Genomic DNA, 16927 nt, shown 5'->3' with positions numbered 1-16927 from the left:
AAAATACTTTGAGACCAATGAAAATGGGACTACAACATATCAAAAGTTATGATACAGCCAAAGCAGTTCTAAGAGGAAAGTTTGTAGCAATAAACTACAACATTAAGAAAAAAGAAAGAGCTCATATAACCAAACTTTATACTTCAGGGAACTAGAAAAAAAAGAACAAACTAAGTAGAAGGAAGTAAATAACAAATATCAGACTGAAAATAAATGACACAGAAGCTGAAGAGACAATAGAAAAGACCAGTGATATTAAGAACTATTTTATTGAAAAGATAAACAAAATAGACAAACCATGAGCTAGACTCACCAAGGAAAAAAGAGGACTCAAATTAATAAAATCAGAAATAAAAGAGGAGACATTAAAATAATACCAGAAAAATACAAAGCATCCCAAGAGACTACTATGAAAAACTACACAACAAATTGGAAAATCTAAAAAGATGGAAAAAATTCCTAGAAACAACATACAGAAACTGAATTATAAAGAAACAGAAACTCAGCACAGACCAATTACTAGTAATGTAATTAAATCAGTAATTAAGAATCTCCCAACATGGGATGCAAGGCTGGTTCAATATCCACAAGTCAATTAAGATGATACACCATGTAGACAAAATGAACCATAAAAATAATATGAACATATTGGTAGATGCAGAAAAAATATTTGACATAATCTAGCATCAATTTATGATGAAAACTCTTAGCAAAGTGAGGATAGAGGAAACATAATTCAATGTAATAAACACCAAAATGATGAACCCACAGCAAACTCTTTTATTTAACATACTAGAAGTCCTAGCCATAACAATCAGATAAAAAAAATAAATAAAAGGCATCCTAATTCAAAAGAAGTAAAACTGTCACTATTTGCAGTTAACATAATATAAATACAATATATAGAGAACCGTAAAGATTCCGCTAAAAAACTATTAGAATCAAAAAATGAATTCAGTAAAGTAGCAGAATATTAATATTCAGAAACAGGTTGCATTTATATAAAAACTATATATCAATCTATCAGGAAGAGAAGTTAAGAAAATAATCCACTTACAATTGTATCAACAAAAAAACCCCTAGCAACAAATTTAACCAAGAAGGTAAAATGCCTGCACTTGGAAAATTATAAGACATAGAAAAAAAATACTGAAGATACAAATAAATGAAATCATATACCATGTCATGGATAGGAAAAATTAACATCATTAAAAAGTTGATTACCCAAAGCAATACAGATTCAATGCAATCTCTATCAAAATGCCAATGACATTTTTCAAAGAACTAGGACAAATAATTCTAAAATTTATATGGAATCACAGAAGACCTTGAATAGCCACTGCAATCTTGAGAAAGAACAAAGTTGAAGGCATCATTGCTACCTGATATCAAACTATTCAAGAATCCAGTAATCAAAGTAGCATGGTACTGGCATAAAAATAGACACAGAGATCAATGAAACAGAATAGAGGGCCCAGAAATAAACCCACACCTACATGGTCAATTAATCTATGACCAAAGAGGCAAGAATATACAATGGAGTAAAGACAGTCTACTTAATACATAGTGCTTAATACATTGTACAGATACAAGAAAAAAGTCAAACTACCAGTAAACTAGTTAAAAGTAAAACTAGACTACCTTCTTAAACCATATATAGAAATAAACTCAAAATGAATTAAAGACCTAAATTTTAAGACCCAAAACCACAAAACACCTAGAAGAAAACATCAGGAGTAACCTCTCAGACATTGTTTTTAGTAATATTTTTTCTGATATATCTCTTCGGGCAAGGGAAACAAAAGAAAAATGAATGGAACTACATCAAACTAGAAAGTTTTTGCACACCAAAGGAAACTGTCAATAAAACAAAAAGACAACCTATCAATTAGGAGAAGACAATCACCAATGATACATCCAATATAGGGATAATACCCAACATTTATAAAGAATTCTTATGACTTAACACGAAAACAAACAAACAATCCATTTAAAAATGGGAAAAGGCCCTGAATAGATACTTCTCCAAAGAGGACATACAGATGGCCAATAGACATGTGAAAAAATGCTCAATTTCACTCATTGTCAGAGAAATGCAAATTAAAACCATGAGATATCATCTCACTACTGTCAGAATGGCTATTAACAAATTAACAAACAAGAGCTGGTGAGGATGTGGAGAAGAGAGAACCCCCTGTGCATTTTTGGTAGGACTGCTACCATGGAAAACAGTATGGAGGTTCCTAAAGCATTAAAAATAGAACTATGTTATGACCCAGTAATTCCACTTCTGGGTATTTGTTTGAAGAAATCCAAAACAGTAATTCAAAAAGATATATGAACTCCTATGTTCATTGCAGCATTATTTACAATAGCCATGATATAGAGGCAATCTAAGTTCCCATCAATAGATGACTGGATAAAGAGGTAGTCGTACGTATATACAAGGGAATATCACTCAGCTATAAAAAGAATGAAATCTTACCATTTGCAACAACAGAGATGGACTTAGAGGATAGTACTCTACCTAAAATAAATCAGATAGAGGGAGACAAATACCACATGACTTCACTTATATGTGGAATCTAAAGAGCTGTAATTGAACAAATAAATCAGAAATAGACTCACAGATATGGAGAACAAACTGAGGGTTTCCAGATGGCAGGGGGTTTGGAGGACCGGGTGAAAAAGGTGAAAGGATTAATAAGTACAAATTGGTAGTTACAAAGTAGTCACAGGGCTGCAAAGTACAACATAATGAATATAGTCAATTAATATTATAATAACTATGTATGGTACACCAGGTGAGTAACAGACTTATCAGGGGATCACTCTGTAAATTATATAAATGTCTAACCACTATTCTGTTATTCTGAAACTAATATAAAGTAAAAACAAATGCCAACTGTAATTGAAAAATTAAAATAAAAAAGAACTTCCCAAGAAAGGTAAGTCCAGGACAAGATGACTTAATTTAATTTTACCAAACATTTAAAGAGGAATTAATGTCAATTCTCCTCAACACTTCCAAAAATAGAAGGGGAGAGAGAGAACACTTCCAAACTCATTTTACAAGGCCAACATTATCCTGATACCAAAACCAGAAAAGGATACCAAAAAATCACAAATTCTCCTGAGGAACACAGATTTTAAAAAGTCCTCAGCAAAATATTAGCAAACAAAATCCAACAATACATTGAAAGGATAACACACCATAGTCAAAGTGGGATTTATTCCAGGCATGCAAGAATAGTTTAAATATGCAAATCAATCAATGAGATATATCACACTACCAAAATGTAGGACAATAATCATACCAGCATTTGATGAAATTTAACATCGGTTTATAATATAAACTCTCAGCAAAGTGGACATAGAAAGAATATACCTCAACATAATGAAGGCCATAAATGACAAACCCACAACTAACTTCATACCCAATGGTGAAAAGCTTTTCCTCTAAGAGAAGGAACAAAACAATGCAGCCCATCTAGTCTCATTAAGTTTATGCAACACAGTATTGGAAGTCGTAGCCATACCAATCAAGCAAGAAAAATAAAATAAACAGAAATTGAAAAGTAAGAAATAAAACTGTCACTATTTGTAGACTGCGTAACAATAAAAAAGAAAAACCTTAAAGGCTTCACTAAAAAGCTATGAGAATAAATAAATTCAGTAAATTACAGAATAGAAAATTAATATACAGAAATCCGCCATTTCTATATACTATCAGAAATAGAAATTAATAAAACAATCCCATTACAATTGTATCAAAATGAATAATGTACCTAAGAAGAAAATTTAACCATTAAGGTGAAAGAATTGTATTCTGAAAACTATAAGATAATGATTAAAACAAATTTGAAGACAATACAAATAAATGAAAAGATATACCATATCTTGGGTTAGAATATTATTATTAAAATATCCATACTACACACAATAATCTACAGGTTCACTGTAATACCCATAAAAATACTAATGGCATTTTTCATAGACTAAAACAAAGAATTCTAAAATTTGCATGGAAGCACAAAAGACCTCAAATATCCAAAGCAATTCTGAGAAAAAAGAACAAAGCTGGAGGTACCACACTCCTTGATTTCAAACTATACTACAAATCCATAGTAATCAAAACAGTACTGTACTGGCACAAAAACAGACACAGATGAGTGGAACAGAATAGAGAAACTAGAAACAAACCCATAGATATATGGTCAATTATTCTATGGCAAAGGAGGCCAGAATATACAATGGAGAAAGACAGATTCTGATAGCTACATGCAAAAGAGTAAAACTGGACTGCTATCTTACACAACTTACAAAAAATAAATCCAAATGGATTAAAGACTTGAACATAACTGAAACCATAAAAATTCCTAGAAAAAAAGTATACACAGTAAGCTCTCTGACGTGGGTTTTAGCAATATTTTTTTTTGGACCAGTCTCCTTAGGACAGAACAAAAGTAAAAATAAATAAATGGGATTACATCCAACTAAAAAGATTTTGCACAGCAAAAAAAAACCATTCACAAAATAAAAAAACCTACTGAATAGGAGAAGGTATTTGCAAATCATATATCCAATAAGGAGTAAATATTCAAAATATATAAATAACATATGCAATTAAATATCAGAAAAACAAACAAGCCAATTAAAAAATTGGCAGACAACCTGAACAGAAATCTTCCCAAATAAAACATACAGAAAGCCAACAAGTACATGAAAGATACTCAACATCACTAATTAGCAGGGAAATGCAAATCAAAACCACCATGAGATATCACCTCATATTTGTTACAATGACTATCATCAAAAAGACAAATTTATTCCCAAGTATTTTATTGTTTTTTGAAGCAATTGTGAATGGGACTGTTTTCTTGATTTCCCTTTCTGATGGTTCATTATTGGCATATAAAAATGCAACTAATTTCTGAGTATTAATTTTGTTATCTCCTACTTTACTGAATTCATTTATCAGTTGTAGGAGTTTCTTGTTGGAATCTTTGGGGCTCCCTGTGAACATCATCATGTTATCTGCAAATAAAGTCATTTTTACTCTTCCTTTCCAATTTGTATGCCTTTTACTTCTTCTTCTTGTCTGATTGCTGTGGCCTGGACTTCCAGCACTATGTTGAATAGTGAAAGCAGAAAACCCTATTTTGTTCCTGATCTTAAGGAGAACACTTGTAGTTCTTGCCCACTGAGTATGATGCTGGCAGTGGGTTTGTCCTATATGACTTTTATTATGTTTAAGTATATTCCCTCCATTCCTACTCTGCTCAGAATTTTCATCATAAATGGGTGCTGGATTTTATCAAATGTTTTTCTGTATCTATTGATATGATTATGTAGTTCTTGTCCTTCATTTTGTTTATATAGTATACCATATTTATTAATTTGCAAATGTTGAACCAATCTTGCATCCCAGAATAAATCCTACTTGACTGTGGTGTATGATCTTTCTGAGGTATTGCTGTTTGGTTTACAATTTTGTTCAAGATTTAGCATCTATGTTCATCAGGGATATTGCCCTGTAATTTTCTTTTTTGTAGTGTCTCGAAAAAGTAAAAATGGAACTGCCTTATGACTCAGTGACTCCATTTCTGGGAATTTATCCAACAAAACACTAGTTCAAAAGAATATAAATGCCCTTATGTTCATTGTAGTGTGTTAATTACAATAGCCAAGATTTGGAAGCAGCCCAAGTGTCCATCAGTAGATGAGTGGATAAAATAACTACGGTACATTTATACAATGTGAAATAAACCAGTCAGAGAAAGACAAATACATGATTTCACCCATATGTGGAATCTAATGAACAAGCTGAACTATCCGGCAAAATAGGGACAGACTCATAGACAGAGTAGGCTGACAGCTGTGGTGGTCTGGTTGGGGGTTGATGGACCAAGAACCAAAGAAAAAAGCTCATGGACATGGACAACAGTGTGGTGATTGTAGGGAGGAGGGGGAAGGTAGAAGAGAGTATAAGGGAGATAAATGGTTTTGGAAAAATACAATAAAAATTTTAAAAAGATACAAGGTGTTGATAGGTGTTGATGAGACATGGAGATAAGGAAACCCTTTTACACTGTTGGTGGGAATGTAAATTGTTAAAATCACTATGGAAGAAGTATGGAGGTCCCTCAAAAAATCAAACATAGAATTACCATGTGATCCAGCAATTCTATGTCTTGGTATACAAGTATAGCCAAAGGAAATGAAATCACTATCTTAAAGAGATATCATCATCCCCATGTTCATTCCTGCATTATTTACAATAGCCAAGATATGAAAACAACCTATGTATCCATTGACAGGTGAAGAAAATGTGAGATTTTATATATATATGCACATGCTTAAGTATATGTATATAAGTAAAATGAAGTATTATTTTTCAATGTTACATTTAAATATTTAAAAAGAAATATTAGTCATAAAAAAGGAAATCTTCTCATTTGCGACAACATGAATAGAACTTAAGGGCATTAAGCTAAGTGAAATAAGTCAGACAGAGAAAGACAAATACTGTATGATCTCACCTATATGTGGAATCTAAAAAAAGCTGAATTTATAGAAACAAAGAACATACTGGTAGAAGCCAGAGGTGGGGGAGTGGGAGCAAAACAGATGAAGGTGGTCCAAAGGTACAACTTCCAGTAAGATAATTAAGTGCTGGGGATGGAACGTATAGCATAATGACTATAGTTAATAATACTGTCTTGCATATTTCAAAGTTCCTAAGAGAGTAAATCATAAACACTCTTCCATCACTAGAAAAAAATCTGTAACTATATTAGGTGTAGGATGTCCATGAAACATACTGTGGTAAACATTTTGCAATATATACATAAATATAATCATGTTGTTCACCTTAAACTAAGATAAAATGTTATGTGTCAATTATATTTCAGAAAAACGGGGGGGTATTTAAATTTTTTAAAATAAAATATAAATATGTAATAAGTATTTTAGTATAAAAACTTAAGAATATTCCTTTCAGCTGTCTACATAAGTCTTTCAGGGACCATGTCTAACTTGCTTTGATTTTTAGATTCCTCCCCAGAAAAACAGACATTGTTTGAATACACAGACTAGCAAATTTTGAGAAAAAAATCAATACTCTACCAGGGCTATGAACATTTTATTGTTTAATTGCCTATTAAGAATAAAAAACCTGTTGCTAAGAAAAATTCCTGTATGATTTAGTTACATTTATTATTCCCCTCCCATTTTTTGGTGCTCTATAACACTTATTTCATTTATTAGTTACATTTTCTAGTTTTGTGTATATAGTTGACATGTCTCCTTAGGTAGATACTAAACTACTTAAGGACAGAAGCTGTGATTTGGATCTTAAAATACTATCTAGTATTAAATATGCAACAGGTGCTTAATGCATTTTATACCACCCTCCATATGTAAATAAAGGGTTGTAAAAAGTTAAACTCCTTCAAAGAATAAAAGCTCTGTATTAGTAAATACTAACAATTTAAAAGATTATTGTATAATAGAAAATCTTCAAATAAAAAAGGGGGAGTTTTAAAAACTTTATAAATCCAACCAAATAATATTTACTCATCCAAACTTGCATCTGATTTTGGACATTAAGCTTTAATTTAGCACAAAGGACAAAATTTAGCACTTCAGTCAAGATTATCCTTGAAAATCACTTGTATTGCCTATAAGTAACAATGCACATGGTTTTGTATATAAAACTCCCTAAGTATTACATACCCTGAGGTCTGACAACAAATGAACTAGATTCAAGTCAGTAGAAAGTTCTTTCACACAAGTATAGCCACTCAAAATATTCTACCTTGGACTTCCGGCCAAGATGGAGGTGAAGGCAGACACACTGTGCCTCTTCCCACAACCAAAAGGACAACAACAAATCTAAAAACAAAAACCAAACAGAACTGCCAGGAAATGAAACTGTATGGAAGTCTGACAACCAAGGAGTTAAAGAAGAATGTTTCTTCATCCAGACCAATAGGAGGGACAGAGATGGGCAGCCGGGGCAAGGTGGCAACTGGAGGACCAGTGTGGGCAAAGCAGCAGCTGGCAGACTGGGCGATACCACATTTGCATGCAGACAAACCAGAAGGAACAACTGGGGATCAAGACAGACCACGAAACCCAGGGTTCCAGTGCGGGATATAAAGCTTCAAAACCTCTGACTAAAAACACCTGTGGGGGTTGAGGCACCAGCAGGAGAAACTCCCAGCCTCACAGGAGAGTTCGCTGGAGAGACCTACAGAGTTCTAGAACATACACAAACCCACGCACCTGGGAATCAGCACTAGAAGGGCCCAATTTGCTTGTGGGTGGAGGGGGAAGTGACTGAAAACTGGCAGAGAGCACAGTAAATGGCACTGTTCCTTCTCAGACTCCTCCCCCCATACGGCATCACAATGCAGCGATGTAGGTGGCCCCACTCCGTGAACACCTAAGGTTCCGCCCCTTACTATATAACAGGCACGCTGAGACTCAAAACATAGCCCAAATGAAAGAACAGATCAAAACTCCAGAAAAAATACAACTAAGCAACGAAGAGATAGTCAACCCATCAGATGCACAGTTCAAAACACTGGTTATCAGGATGCTCAAGGAACTCTCTGGGTGTTTCAACAGCATAAAAAAAGACCCAGGCAGCAAGAAGGTTGCATTATATGAAATAAAGAAAAATCTACGGGGAACCAACAGTGGCGGGAAGGAAACTGGGACTCAAATCAACAGTTTGGAGCAGAAGAAACAAACATTCAACCAGAACAGAATGAAAAAAAAAGAATTTAAAAATATGAGGAGAGGCTTAGGATCCTCCAGGACATCTTTAAACATTCCAACATCCAAATAATAGGGATGTCAGAAGAAGAAGAGGAAGACCAAGAAATTGAAAACTTATTTGAACAAATAATGAAGGAGAACTCCCCCAATCTGGCAAAAGAAACAGACTTCCAGGAAGTCCAGAAAGCTCAGAGAGTCCCAAAGAAGCTGGACCCAAGGAAGCACACATCAAAACCCATCATAATTACATTACCCAAGATTAAAGATAAGGAGAGAATCTTAAAAGCAGCAAGAGAAAAGGAGACAGTTACCTACAAAGGAGTTCCCATTAGACTATCAACTGATTTCTCAAAAGAAACCCTTCAGGCAAGAAGGAGCTGGAAAGAAGTATTCAAAGTCATGAAAGTCAAGGACCTACATCCAAGATTACTCTATCCAACATAATGATCATTTAGAATGGAAGGGCAAATAAAGTACTTCCCGGATAAGGGCAAGTTAAGGAAGTTCATCATCACCAATCCCTTATTATATGAAATGTTAAAGGGACTTATCTAAGAAAAAGAAGATCAAAGAGTATGAACAGTAAAATGACAACAAACTCATAGCTGTTAACCACCGAACCTAAAAAAAAAAACCAAACTAAACAAACAACTAGAACAGGAAAAGAATCACAGAAATGGAAATCACATGGAAGGTTATCTGTGGAGGAATAGGAGGGGGAGAGAGCGGGAAAAGGTACAGAGAATAAATAGCATAAATGTTAGGTAGAAAATAGGGAGAGGTTAAGAATAGTATAGGAAATATAGAAGCCAAAGAACTTATATGTACAACCCATGGACATGTACTAAAGGGGGAATGTGGGTTGTGCAGGGTGGAGGGGGATAATGGAGGGAAAATGGGAGAAGTGTAATAGCATAAGCAATAAAATATATTTAAAAAAACAATTAAAAATAAAAATTAAAAAAATATTCTACCTTTAAGAAAATAATTATAAGACTCCTAGTGATCAGCTTTGGGGATAAAGAAAGTACTATCCTTTGCCTACAGAGTTTGTCCCCTTTAAGTCCCTTACACCTTAATATATTTTAATACATTTACCTGTTGTAAAGATTATACAAGATGGGAGAATCCTAGTTCTTAAATATAGTATAAACATTAAATATAGTTCTAATTTATTTCCAGTGTAGATAATTTCACCACGAAACTGAACATGTAACTTTAAATAGCATGTTGCCTAGATTAGCCATTTCAAATCGTGCTCCCTGGAACAGGATCCAGACTCATCTTTTTTACTGCTGGTTTTTTGAATAACACTTAAACAGAGTTCCATAGAAGCTTGTAGAAGGTTTGAAAGTCACAAATGTGCATCATTTCAGAAAATATCAGGTATTATTGTGACAGGACATAACTGAACTGTAGCCATTCTTAGCAATAGTCTCAAGGTCCCACACTAACCCCCGCATTCTGCTTCTGTAAACCCGCTCCCCGCCAGAGACTGCGCCCCTCCCCTTTCCTGCTTCCGCCTTTGCAGCAAGAATATAAGCAAGCCCCTGCCTGAGAATTTGGAGACTGCCTCCTCTGGGTCTGCATGCATGAATAAAACTCCACTTCATAAACCCCGAAGCTGTCTGAGTCACCTTTTCTGTAACATTATAACAATTTTTCTGGACAGTAAAATATTTTAGGCTTTGTAAGAATGTACAGTACAGAATCATCTAATAGCACACAGAGTATTTTTTAAATAAATCAACAGTCTGCTCCAAAAGGTAGGTAAATTACCTTTACCTACTTGTTCTATAGTGTAAGTAGTTTAGATTCATTGGCCACAGAAAATGGAATCACAACAATATACTGACATCTTGAAGAATCTCCTCAAAATCAACATTACCCAAATGAAAGAAGAGGCTAGAGGAAAGCAAATTAGTTTTACCCTTCTATTTAATGGTTAAGAGCAAATATTTAGCTCCTGCATTCATAAATAAGATGGGAAGAAAGAGGAGCCAACATTTATTCACCACCTGTTATTTCACAGGCGCTTTTATAAAAAGGTATTGGCCTATCAATTTATATTATTCCAATAAGGCTACATATTAATTCCAATTCAAAATTGAAGAGACTGAAGTGTAGAAAAGCTAAAAACAACTTCACCAAGATCATACAATGCAGTGCCTCAGTGATAGAATAAGAATCTGTTTTTGTTTATATGGCATTTATTGAGTAGTTAATAAGTGCCATGTTTATGTCAAGAATTTTTTAAATTTTTATTTAATGATTTTAGAGAGAAGGGAGAGAGACACTGATATGTTGTTCCACTTATTTATGCATTCACTGGTTGATTTTTGTATGTGTCCTGACCTGGGATGGAATCTGCAATCGTGGCCTATCAGATTGATGAGCTAACCAATCGAGCTACACAGCTAGGGTGATGTTAAGAATGTCATACGCAGTAGAAATTAATATTACCTGTGCTCTGAACTTTATAACTGTGTACCCAACGTACCTTAAGTCAATTTCTATTTATCTGTCCTAATATGAGTGCCATGGCTGATATGAAGGGATATTCTCAAAAACCCTTGTGTTTGGCTTATAATGTGTTTCATATTCACATTTCAAGTCTATGAATGGGATGTTATGGGGGACCCAATAGAAGTTAAAAGAAAATAACAAGGCTATTCTGAATAATATTAAAGCAAATAATAGTCAGCAATGTACGTAACTTGCTAATTTGGTACCCCTCTTTAAAATCATTTTTCTTTTTTTATTTTCAGATTAAGACAGGGCTCATCTATTATTTAAATAAAGCACCAAGCTAAAATGAGCCATTTTCTCTCCTCCCTCTCCCTTTTTGTTTTTTTTCTAAGTTTTAAGAAACAATAAATGTTTTGGGCTTAAAAATCTGCTAGTCTACAGGACATTGTAAAAATTATGCCAATATATTGTCCTGATTGGTGTGGCTCAGTGGGTTGGGCATCATCCCACAAGCTGAAAGGTTACTGCTTCAATTCCCAGTCAGGGCACATGCCTGGGTTGTGGGCCAGGTCCTTGGTTGGGGGCATGCAAGAAGCAGTCAATCAATGTTTCCCTCAAACATCACTGTTTCTCTCCCTCTCTCCCTCCCCCTAAAAATAAATAAAATCTTAAAAATACTATGCCAATATAGAACTTTATGATCTATTTGCTTAATTATGTTGCTCACATCACCAGGGAATTTTGATGTAGATGACATATTATATACTATAAACAACCCCCACAAAAATTACATGAGCTCTAAGGGAACTTCGGGTAAAAACCTGAATGCAGCTATTGGTAAATCTATAGTAGGAAATTATTAACTTTAAGTGTTAAATGATATCACACAGCAATCATACAATATCATTAACTTTCTCCTATACCGTCTTAACGTTAGACAATAGATGCATACTGTGAAAGAAGCATAATATGCTAGATGTCAAATTATAGAACTAGAACTGTGAAAGAGCCCATATTATAACTGAAAATATAATACATATCAAAATATAAAACTGAATCCAGAAAGAGTTCAGTGTCACAATAAGGAATATTATAATTGCTTTGAAACTTTAGCATTGAATATAACTCCTTGTTAGGGAATAAATACACATCACAACTTTGCCTGATTTTTTTTATGGGCGTGTGAGATACTCTCTAAGATATGAGGTTTTAAAATGTAAAAATCTGACATTTTCTCCTCTGCCTCCTACTCATAATTTAAAACATAAGGACAACTTTATCGTAACATTTTCTCCATTTCCAATACAAACTTGGCCACAGAGCAAAATAATACTTATGCAGCACACCTACCTTACACCCAAAATAAGACTAGCTTCTCGCCTACTCATTTTCTGTTCAAATCCTCCTTTATAGTAGGATGAAAGACTCTGTACAGGTAAAAAGAACAGAAATAATTAGTTCCAGGTATGAGGTGGCATGACCTCAATCTCATCACATAGTTGCAGTAATTTATTTTACTAGAAGTCATTTTGAAATTCCAGGGGCAAAGAAAGCACTAAAAAATGATCCTTTACTAATACCAAGATGAACACTTAAAAAAATTACCATTTTTTTTTTACTTTCAAATATAATATTTCTACACTGAGATATAAATAAAAGAATAAGAGGTCAATAAAAGCAAATAACGAACTTTTTCTAAGTCCTGAAGTAATTTTCTCATTGCATTACCTTGACCAAGTCATTTAATGTGATATGACCAACATTGTTCTAATCCATTAGACTGAGAAGAAATATGAGGAGAAATTGACAAAGTGGGGAGGATGTCAGAAGAGTAGATAGGCAGGCCAACAGAGACCAGAAAACTAGATTGAAAAGTCAATGTGGCTGGAGAGGCATGAGCAAGGACAGTAGTAGGGAAGTAATTAGAACCAGATTGTGGAGAGCCTTGTAAGCAACTGAAACAATTTAGAATTTTATTCTCAGAAGCCAGAGTCCTGGAGTAACATAACTTGACTTTGTTTTGGAAGGATTACTGTAACTCCTATGTAGAGAACAGAAGAAAGATGCAACAGTGGAAGCAGGAGACCAGTTAAGAGAGCATAACAATAATCTAGGCAAGAGATAAGGATGGTATGGACCAACATGGTAGTAAAGGAGGAAGTGAAAAGTGGTCAGATTCTGGGTGTATTTTGAAAATAGAACTAACATTTGCTTGGTGGGATATGAGAAAAGGAAAGGAATTAAAGAAATGTAGTAAACATTACACTGTGCAGATTCTCCTTCAAAGTGAAGGATTTACTCCTTAGACATAGGGGGCTGCTGGCAGACAGCACTCAGCTATCAAATTCTTTAGGAATTGCCTTGGCTGAAGAAAGTCAAGCTCACGCCCCTTCTCAGGGAAATCCCTTACAACTGGTTGACATGGTGATTTAGCCAGTGTGGTTACCTATGGCTCTGTTCTTGGACTTCCTATCTTTATTCACTTCCCAGGTGATGTCATTTAGTCTCAAGACTCCTTGCCTGAACTTCGCACAACCACAATGAGCCACCTGAACTTCCAAACTCTCCATGGCACAGGCTGAGGAGTTTGTTAAGACTGCACTGCAGACTAAATGGTCCCCCCATCCTTTGTCTTTCTCTTTCCTCCTAGAATGCTGATCCTAAGAACACTCCCTAATAAACTAACTGTTTACTAATCTGTCTCAGTCTGCCTTCCAGAGAACTTAAACTGCAAATGGCTTTAAAGTCTCTGCTTAAACTGCCACTTAAAGATTTAGAGAAGGAGCAGTTGTCTGTTGTGGGTAATGATATCAGGAGAACGGTTCTGGCTAGATTAAGTTTGAAGTGTCTATAAAATGGAGAAGTCTGACCTAGAGATAACATTTGAGAGCCATGAGTGTACAGACAGTATGTAAACCCATCAGACTGACTGGGGTCACTTTTCTTCTTTCTTTTTTAAAATTTATTTTTTTATTGTATTTCTTTTCCATTACCATTTAGTCCCCTTATACACCCCTCCCCCCAGCAATCACTACACTGTTGTCCGTATCCATGAGTCCTTTATTCTTTTTGCTCCATCCCTCCACTCCCTCACCCCCCACGCCCACTTGCTGTCATCTGCTCTCCATCAATGAGTCTGGCCCAATTTTCCTTGTTAGTTCAGTTTGTTCACTTGATTTCACATATGAAGGAAATCATGTGGTATTTGTATTTCTCTGAATGGCTCATTTCACTTAGCATAATGTTCTCCATGTCCATCCATATGATCCCAAAGGGTAAAACTTTCTTCTTTTCTATAGCTAAGTAGTATTCCATTGTGTAAATGTCCCATAGTTGCTTTATCCACTCATCTATTAATGGCTATTTGGGCTTCTTCCATATCTTGGCAATTGTAAATAATGCTGAAATGATCATAGAGATGCTTATGTTCTTTCAAATTGGTATTTTGAGTTCCTTTGGATATATTCCCAGAATTGGGATTGCTGGGTCAAAAGTTATCCATTTTTAACTTTTTCAGGTATTTCCATACTGCTTTCCACAGTGGCTGCACCAATCTGCACTCCCACCAACAGTGCAAAAGGGTTCCCCTTTCTCCACACCCTCGTCAGCACTTGTTTGTTGATTTACTGATGACAGCCATTCTGACAGGTGTGACATGGTATCTCCTTGTAAGAGTGAGCACAGAAAAGAAGTCCAAAGACTGAATCCTAGAGACTATGATGTTCAGTGGCATAGAAATGGAAAGGAAACAGCAAAGGAAACTGAGAAGACCCAACAGTGAGGTAGGAGGAAAAGCAGAAGTCAAAAAGTGATGAAGTAAAAAACAGTTTCAAACACTTCTGATAGATCAAGTAAGATTTGAGCTGAGAAATGACTACTGAATTTAGCAGTCAAAAAATTTTGACAGGAGTGGGAATGACAGTCTGATTAGTGATTTTATGAGAAAACAGGTGGAAGGGAATGAGAGACAGCAAGTAAAGAGAACCCCTTAATAGAGAAACAGGATCCACTAACTCAATTTTTAGAAAGGAAAAAATGCACTACATTATTGAATGAAACATTTTTCTAAAACATGAATCCATATTTTTCTAAGAAGAGTAAAATGTATGTTTGCATAAAATAAAGTCTGAAAGTACATATACCAAAATATTGTTTTGGGGTGGTGGGGTTTTATGAATAGTTTTTTTCTGTTTATTTTAACTTTCTACATTTTCAACAGTGAACGTAGGCTACTTATAAATTTTTTTTTAAGGACTAAATAAAAGAAAACAAGGAACAAATCAGAGCTTTGAAAAAAAAATGAGCCCTGTGCCCTGGCTGCTGTGGCTTAAATGGATTGAGTGCCAACCTGTGAACAAAAGCATCACTGGTTCAATTCCCAGTGAGGGTACATGCCTGGGCTGGGGGCCAGGTCCCCAGCTGGAGGCAAAGAGACAATCACACATTGACCTTTCTCTCCTCTCTCCCTCCCTTCCCCTCTCTCTAAAAATAAATAAATAAAATCTTTTAAAAAATGAGTCCCAGGGAGCCAGATCTATTATTAATTTATATAAGCTGCTCTTTTTGAACATCCTGTTATAAATTTCTAATTGGTAATAATTCACTCAACAAACATGCTAGCACTTACTATGTGCTGGGAACTTTTCAAATGAGACAGGCCAAGTTCTGTCCTTCATCACTTAATCTATCAATGTACTCAACTGTGAGGAATATGATGTACTATTCCAAGTTTCAATTTAAAATTTACAATTTAGTCAGAGAACAAACAAAAAAATCCTTCATGCCAAGTAGTGAGGGGGAAAAAGGAATCAAATGGTTTAAGTAATCATATTTTCATGGACGAATTTCACACACACACACACAGGGAAATATAAAAAGGAGTAAGGGATACACAGAAAATATATATGAATGGGTATTTACAATAGCAGCTGGTGTTAAGGTTTCTCTCAGAAGACCCAAATTTTTCCTAGGTGTGTAACATACGCCCTGATATTCTGATGAGTTCCTTAAGGAGCTCCAAATTTCAAATGTTCAGCATAATAAACATAACTTGATGATGTTTCATGAACTGTCATTTCTACTATCATCACAAAACTTATTAACCCTAAAAGAAAGTACTTTACCTGAGCTTTTTTTTTTAATACTTTCAGTTTGCCCAGGTAGAAAGAAAAACTCAGAAAAGGCTCAACGCTCGCATATGGATGAGGCTCATAATGCTAAAACACAGACCTACTTATGATGAAGTCAATCCATACACATACAATCATTACAACCTTCCTAACATAACTATATCATTTTGAGGATAGGAATTTAATATTTGGGGGTTGTATACAGAAAGGCAGACAGAGGGGAAAAAACCGCTTATGTTACTCAGCACATTTCTTCAGAAAAAATCATGCATTCTAAACTATATATTTAGGTTTTATATTGCATAATTTTAAATATATTAAAAACTTTACCAGTTCTTAAAATATATTAGTTTTCTTCTTTTAAATATGTTATTGATTATGCAATTAAAATTGTCCCATTTCCCACCCTTTATTTACCTCTGCCCTGCAACCCCTTCGACCTGCATTCTCCCCACTTAGTTCATGTTCATGGGTTGTACATTTAAGTTCTTTGGCTTCTACATTTCCAATACTATTCTTAACCTCCCCCTGATCTATTTTGT

General features: G+C 34.8%; 1 protein-coding gene across 4 annotated transcripts in view; it reads right to left on the bottom strand.

Moving 5' to 3' along the window:
* DNAJC15 (DnaJ heat shock protein family (Hsp40) member C15) overlaps window positions 1-16927 on the bottom strand; it is an 83989-nt gene that overhangs the window by 30263 nt on the left and 36799 nt on the right. For all 4 annotated transcript variants that reach the window (XM_036011330.1, XM_036011332.1, XM_028526561.2 and 1 more), the window contains exon 4: window positions 12607-12683. In XM_036011330.1, the coding sequence (XP_035867223.1) occupies window positions 12607-12683 (77 nt within the window). The remainder of the gene's footprint in view (window positions 1-12606; window positions 12684-16927) is intronic.

The sequence above is a fragment of the Phyllostomus discolor genome, chromosome 11, assembly GCF_004126475.2.
Source record: "Phyllostomus discolor isolate MPI-MPIP mPhyDis1 chromosome 11, mPhyDis1.pri.v3, whole genome shotgun sequence".
In the NCBI taxonomy this organism is placed as follows: Eukaryota; Metazoa; Chordata; class Mammalia; order Chiroptera; family Phyllostomidae; genus Phyllostomus; species Phyllostomus discolor.
This window is presented reverse-complemented; position numbering and strand designations above follow the sequence as displayed.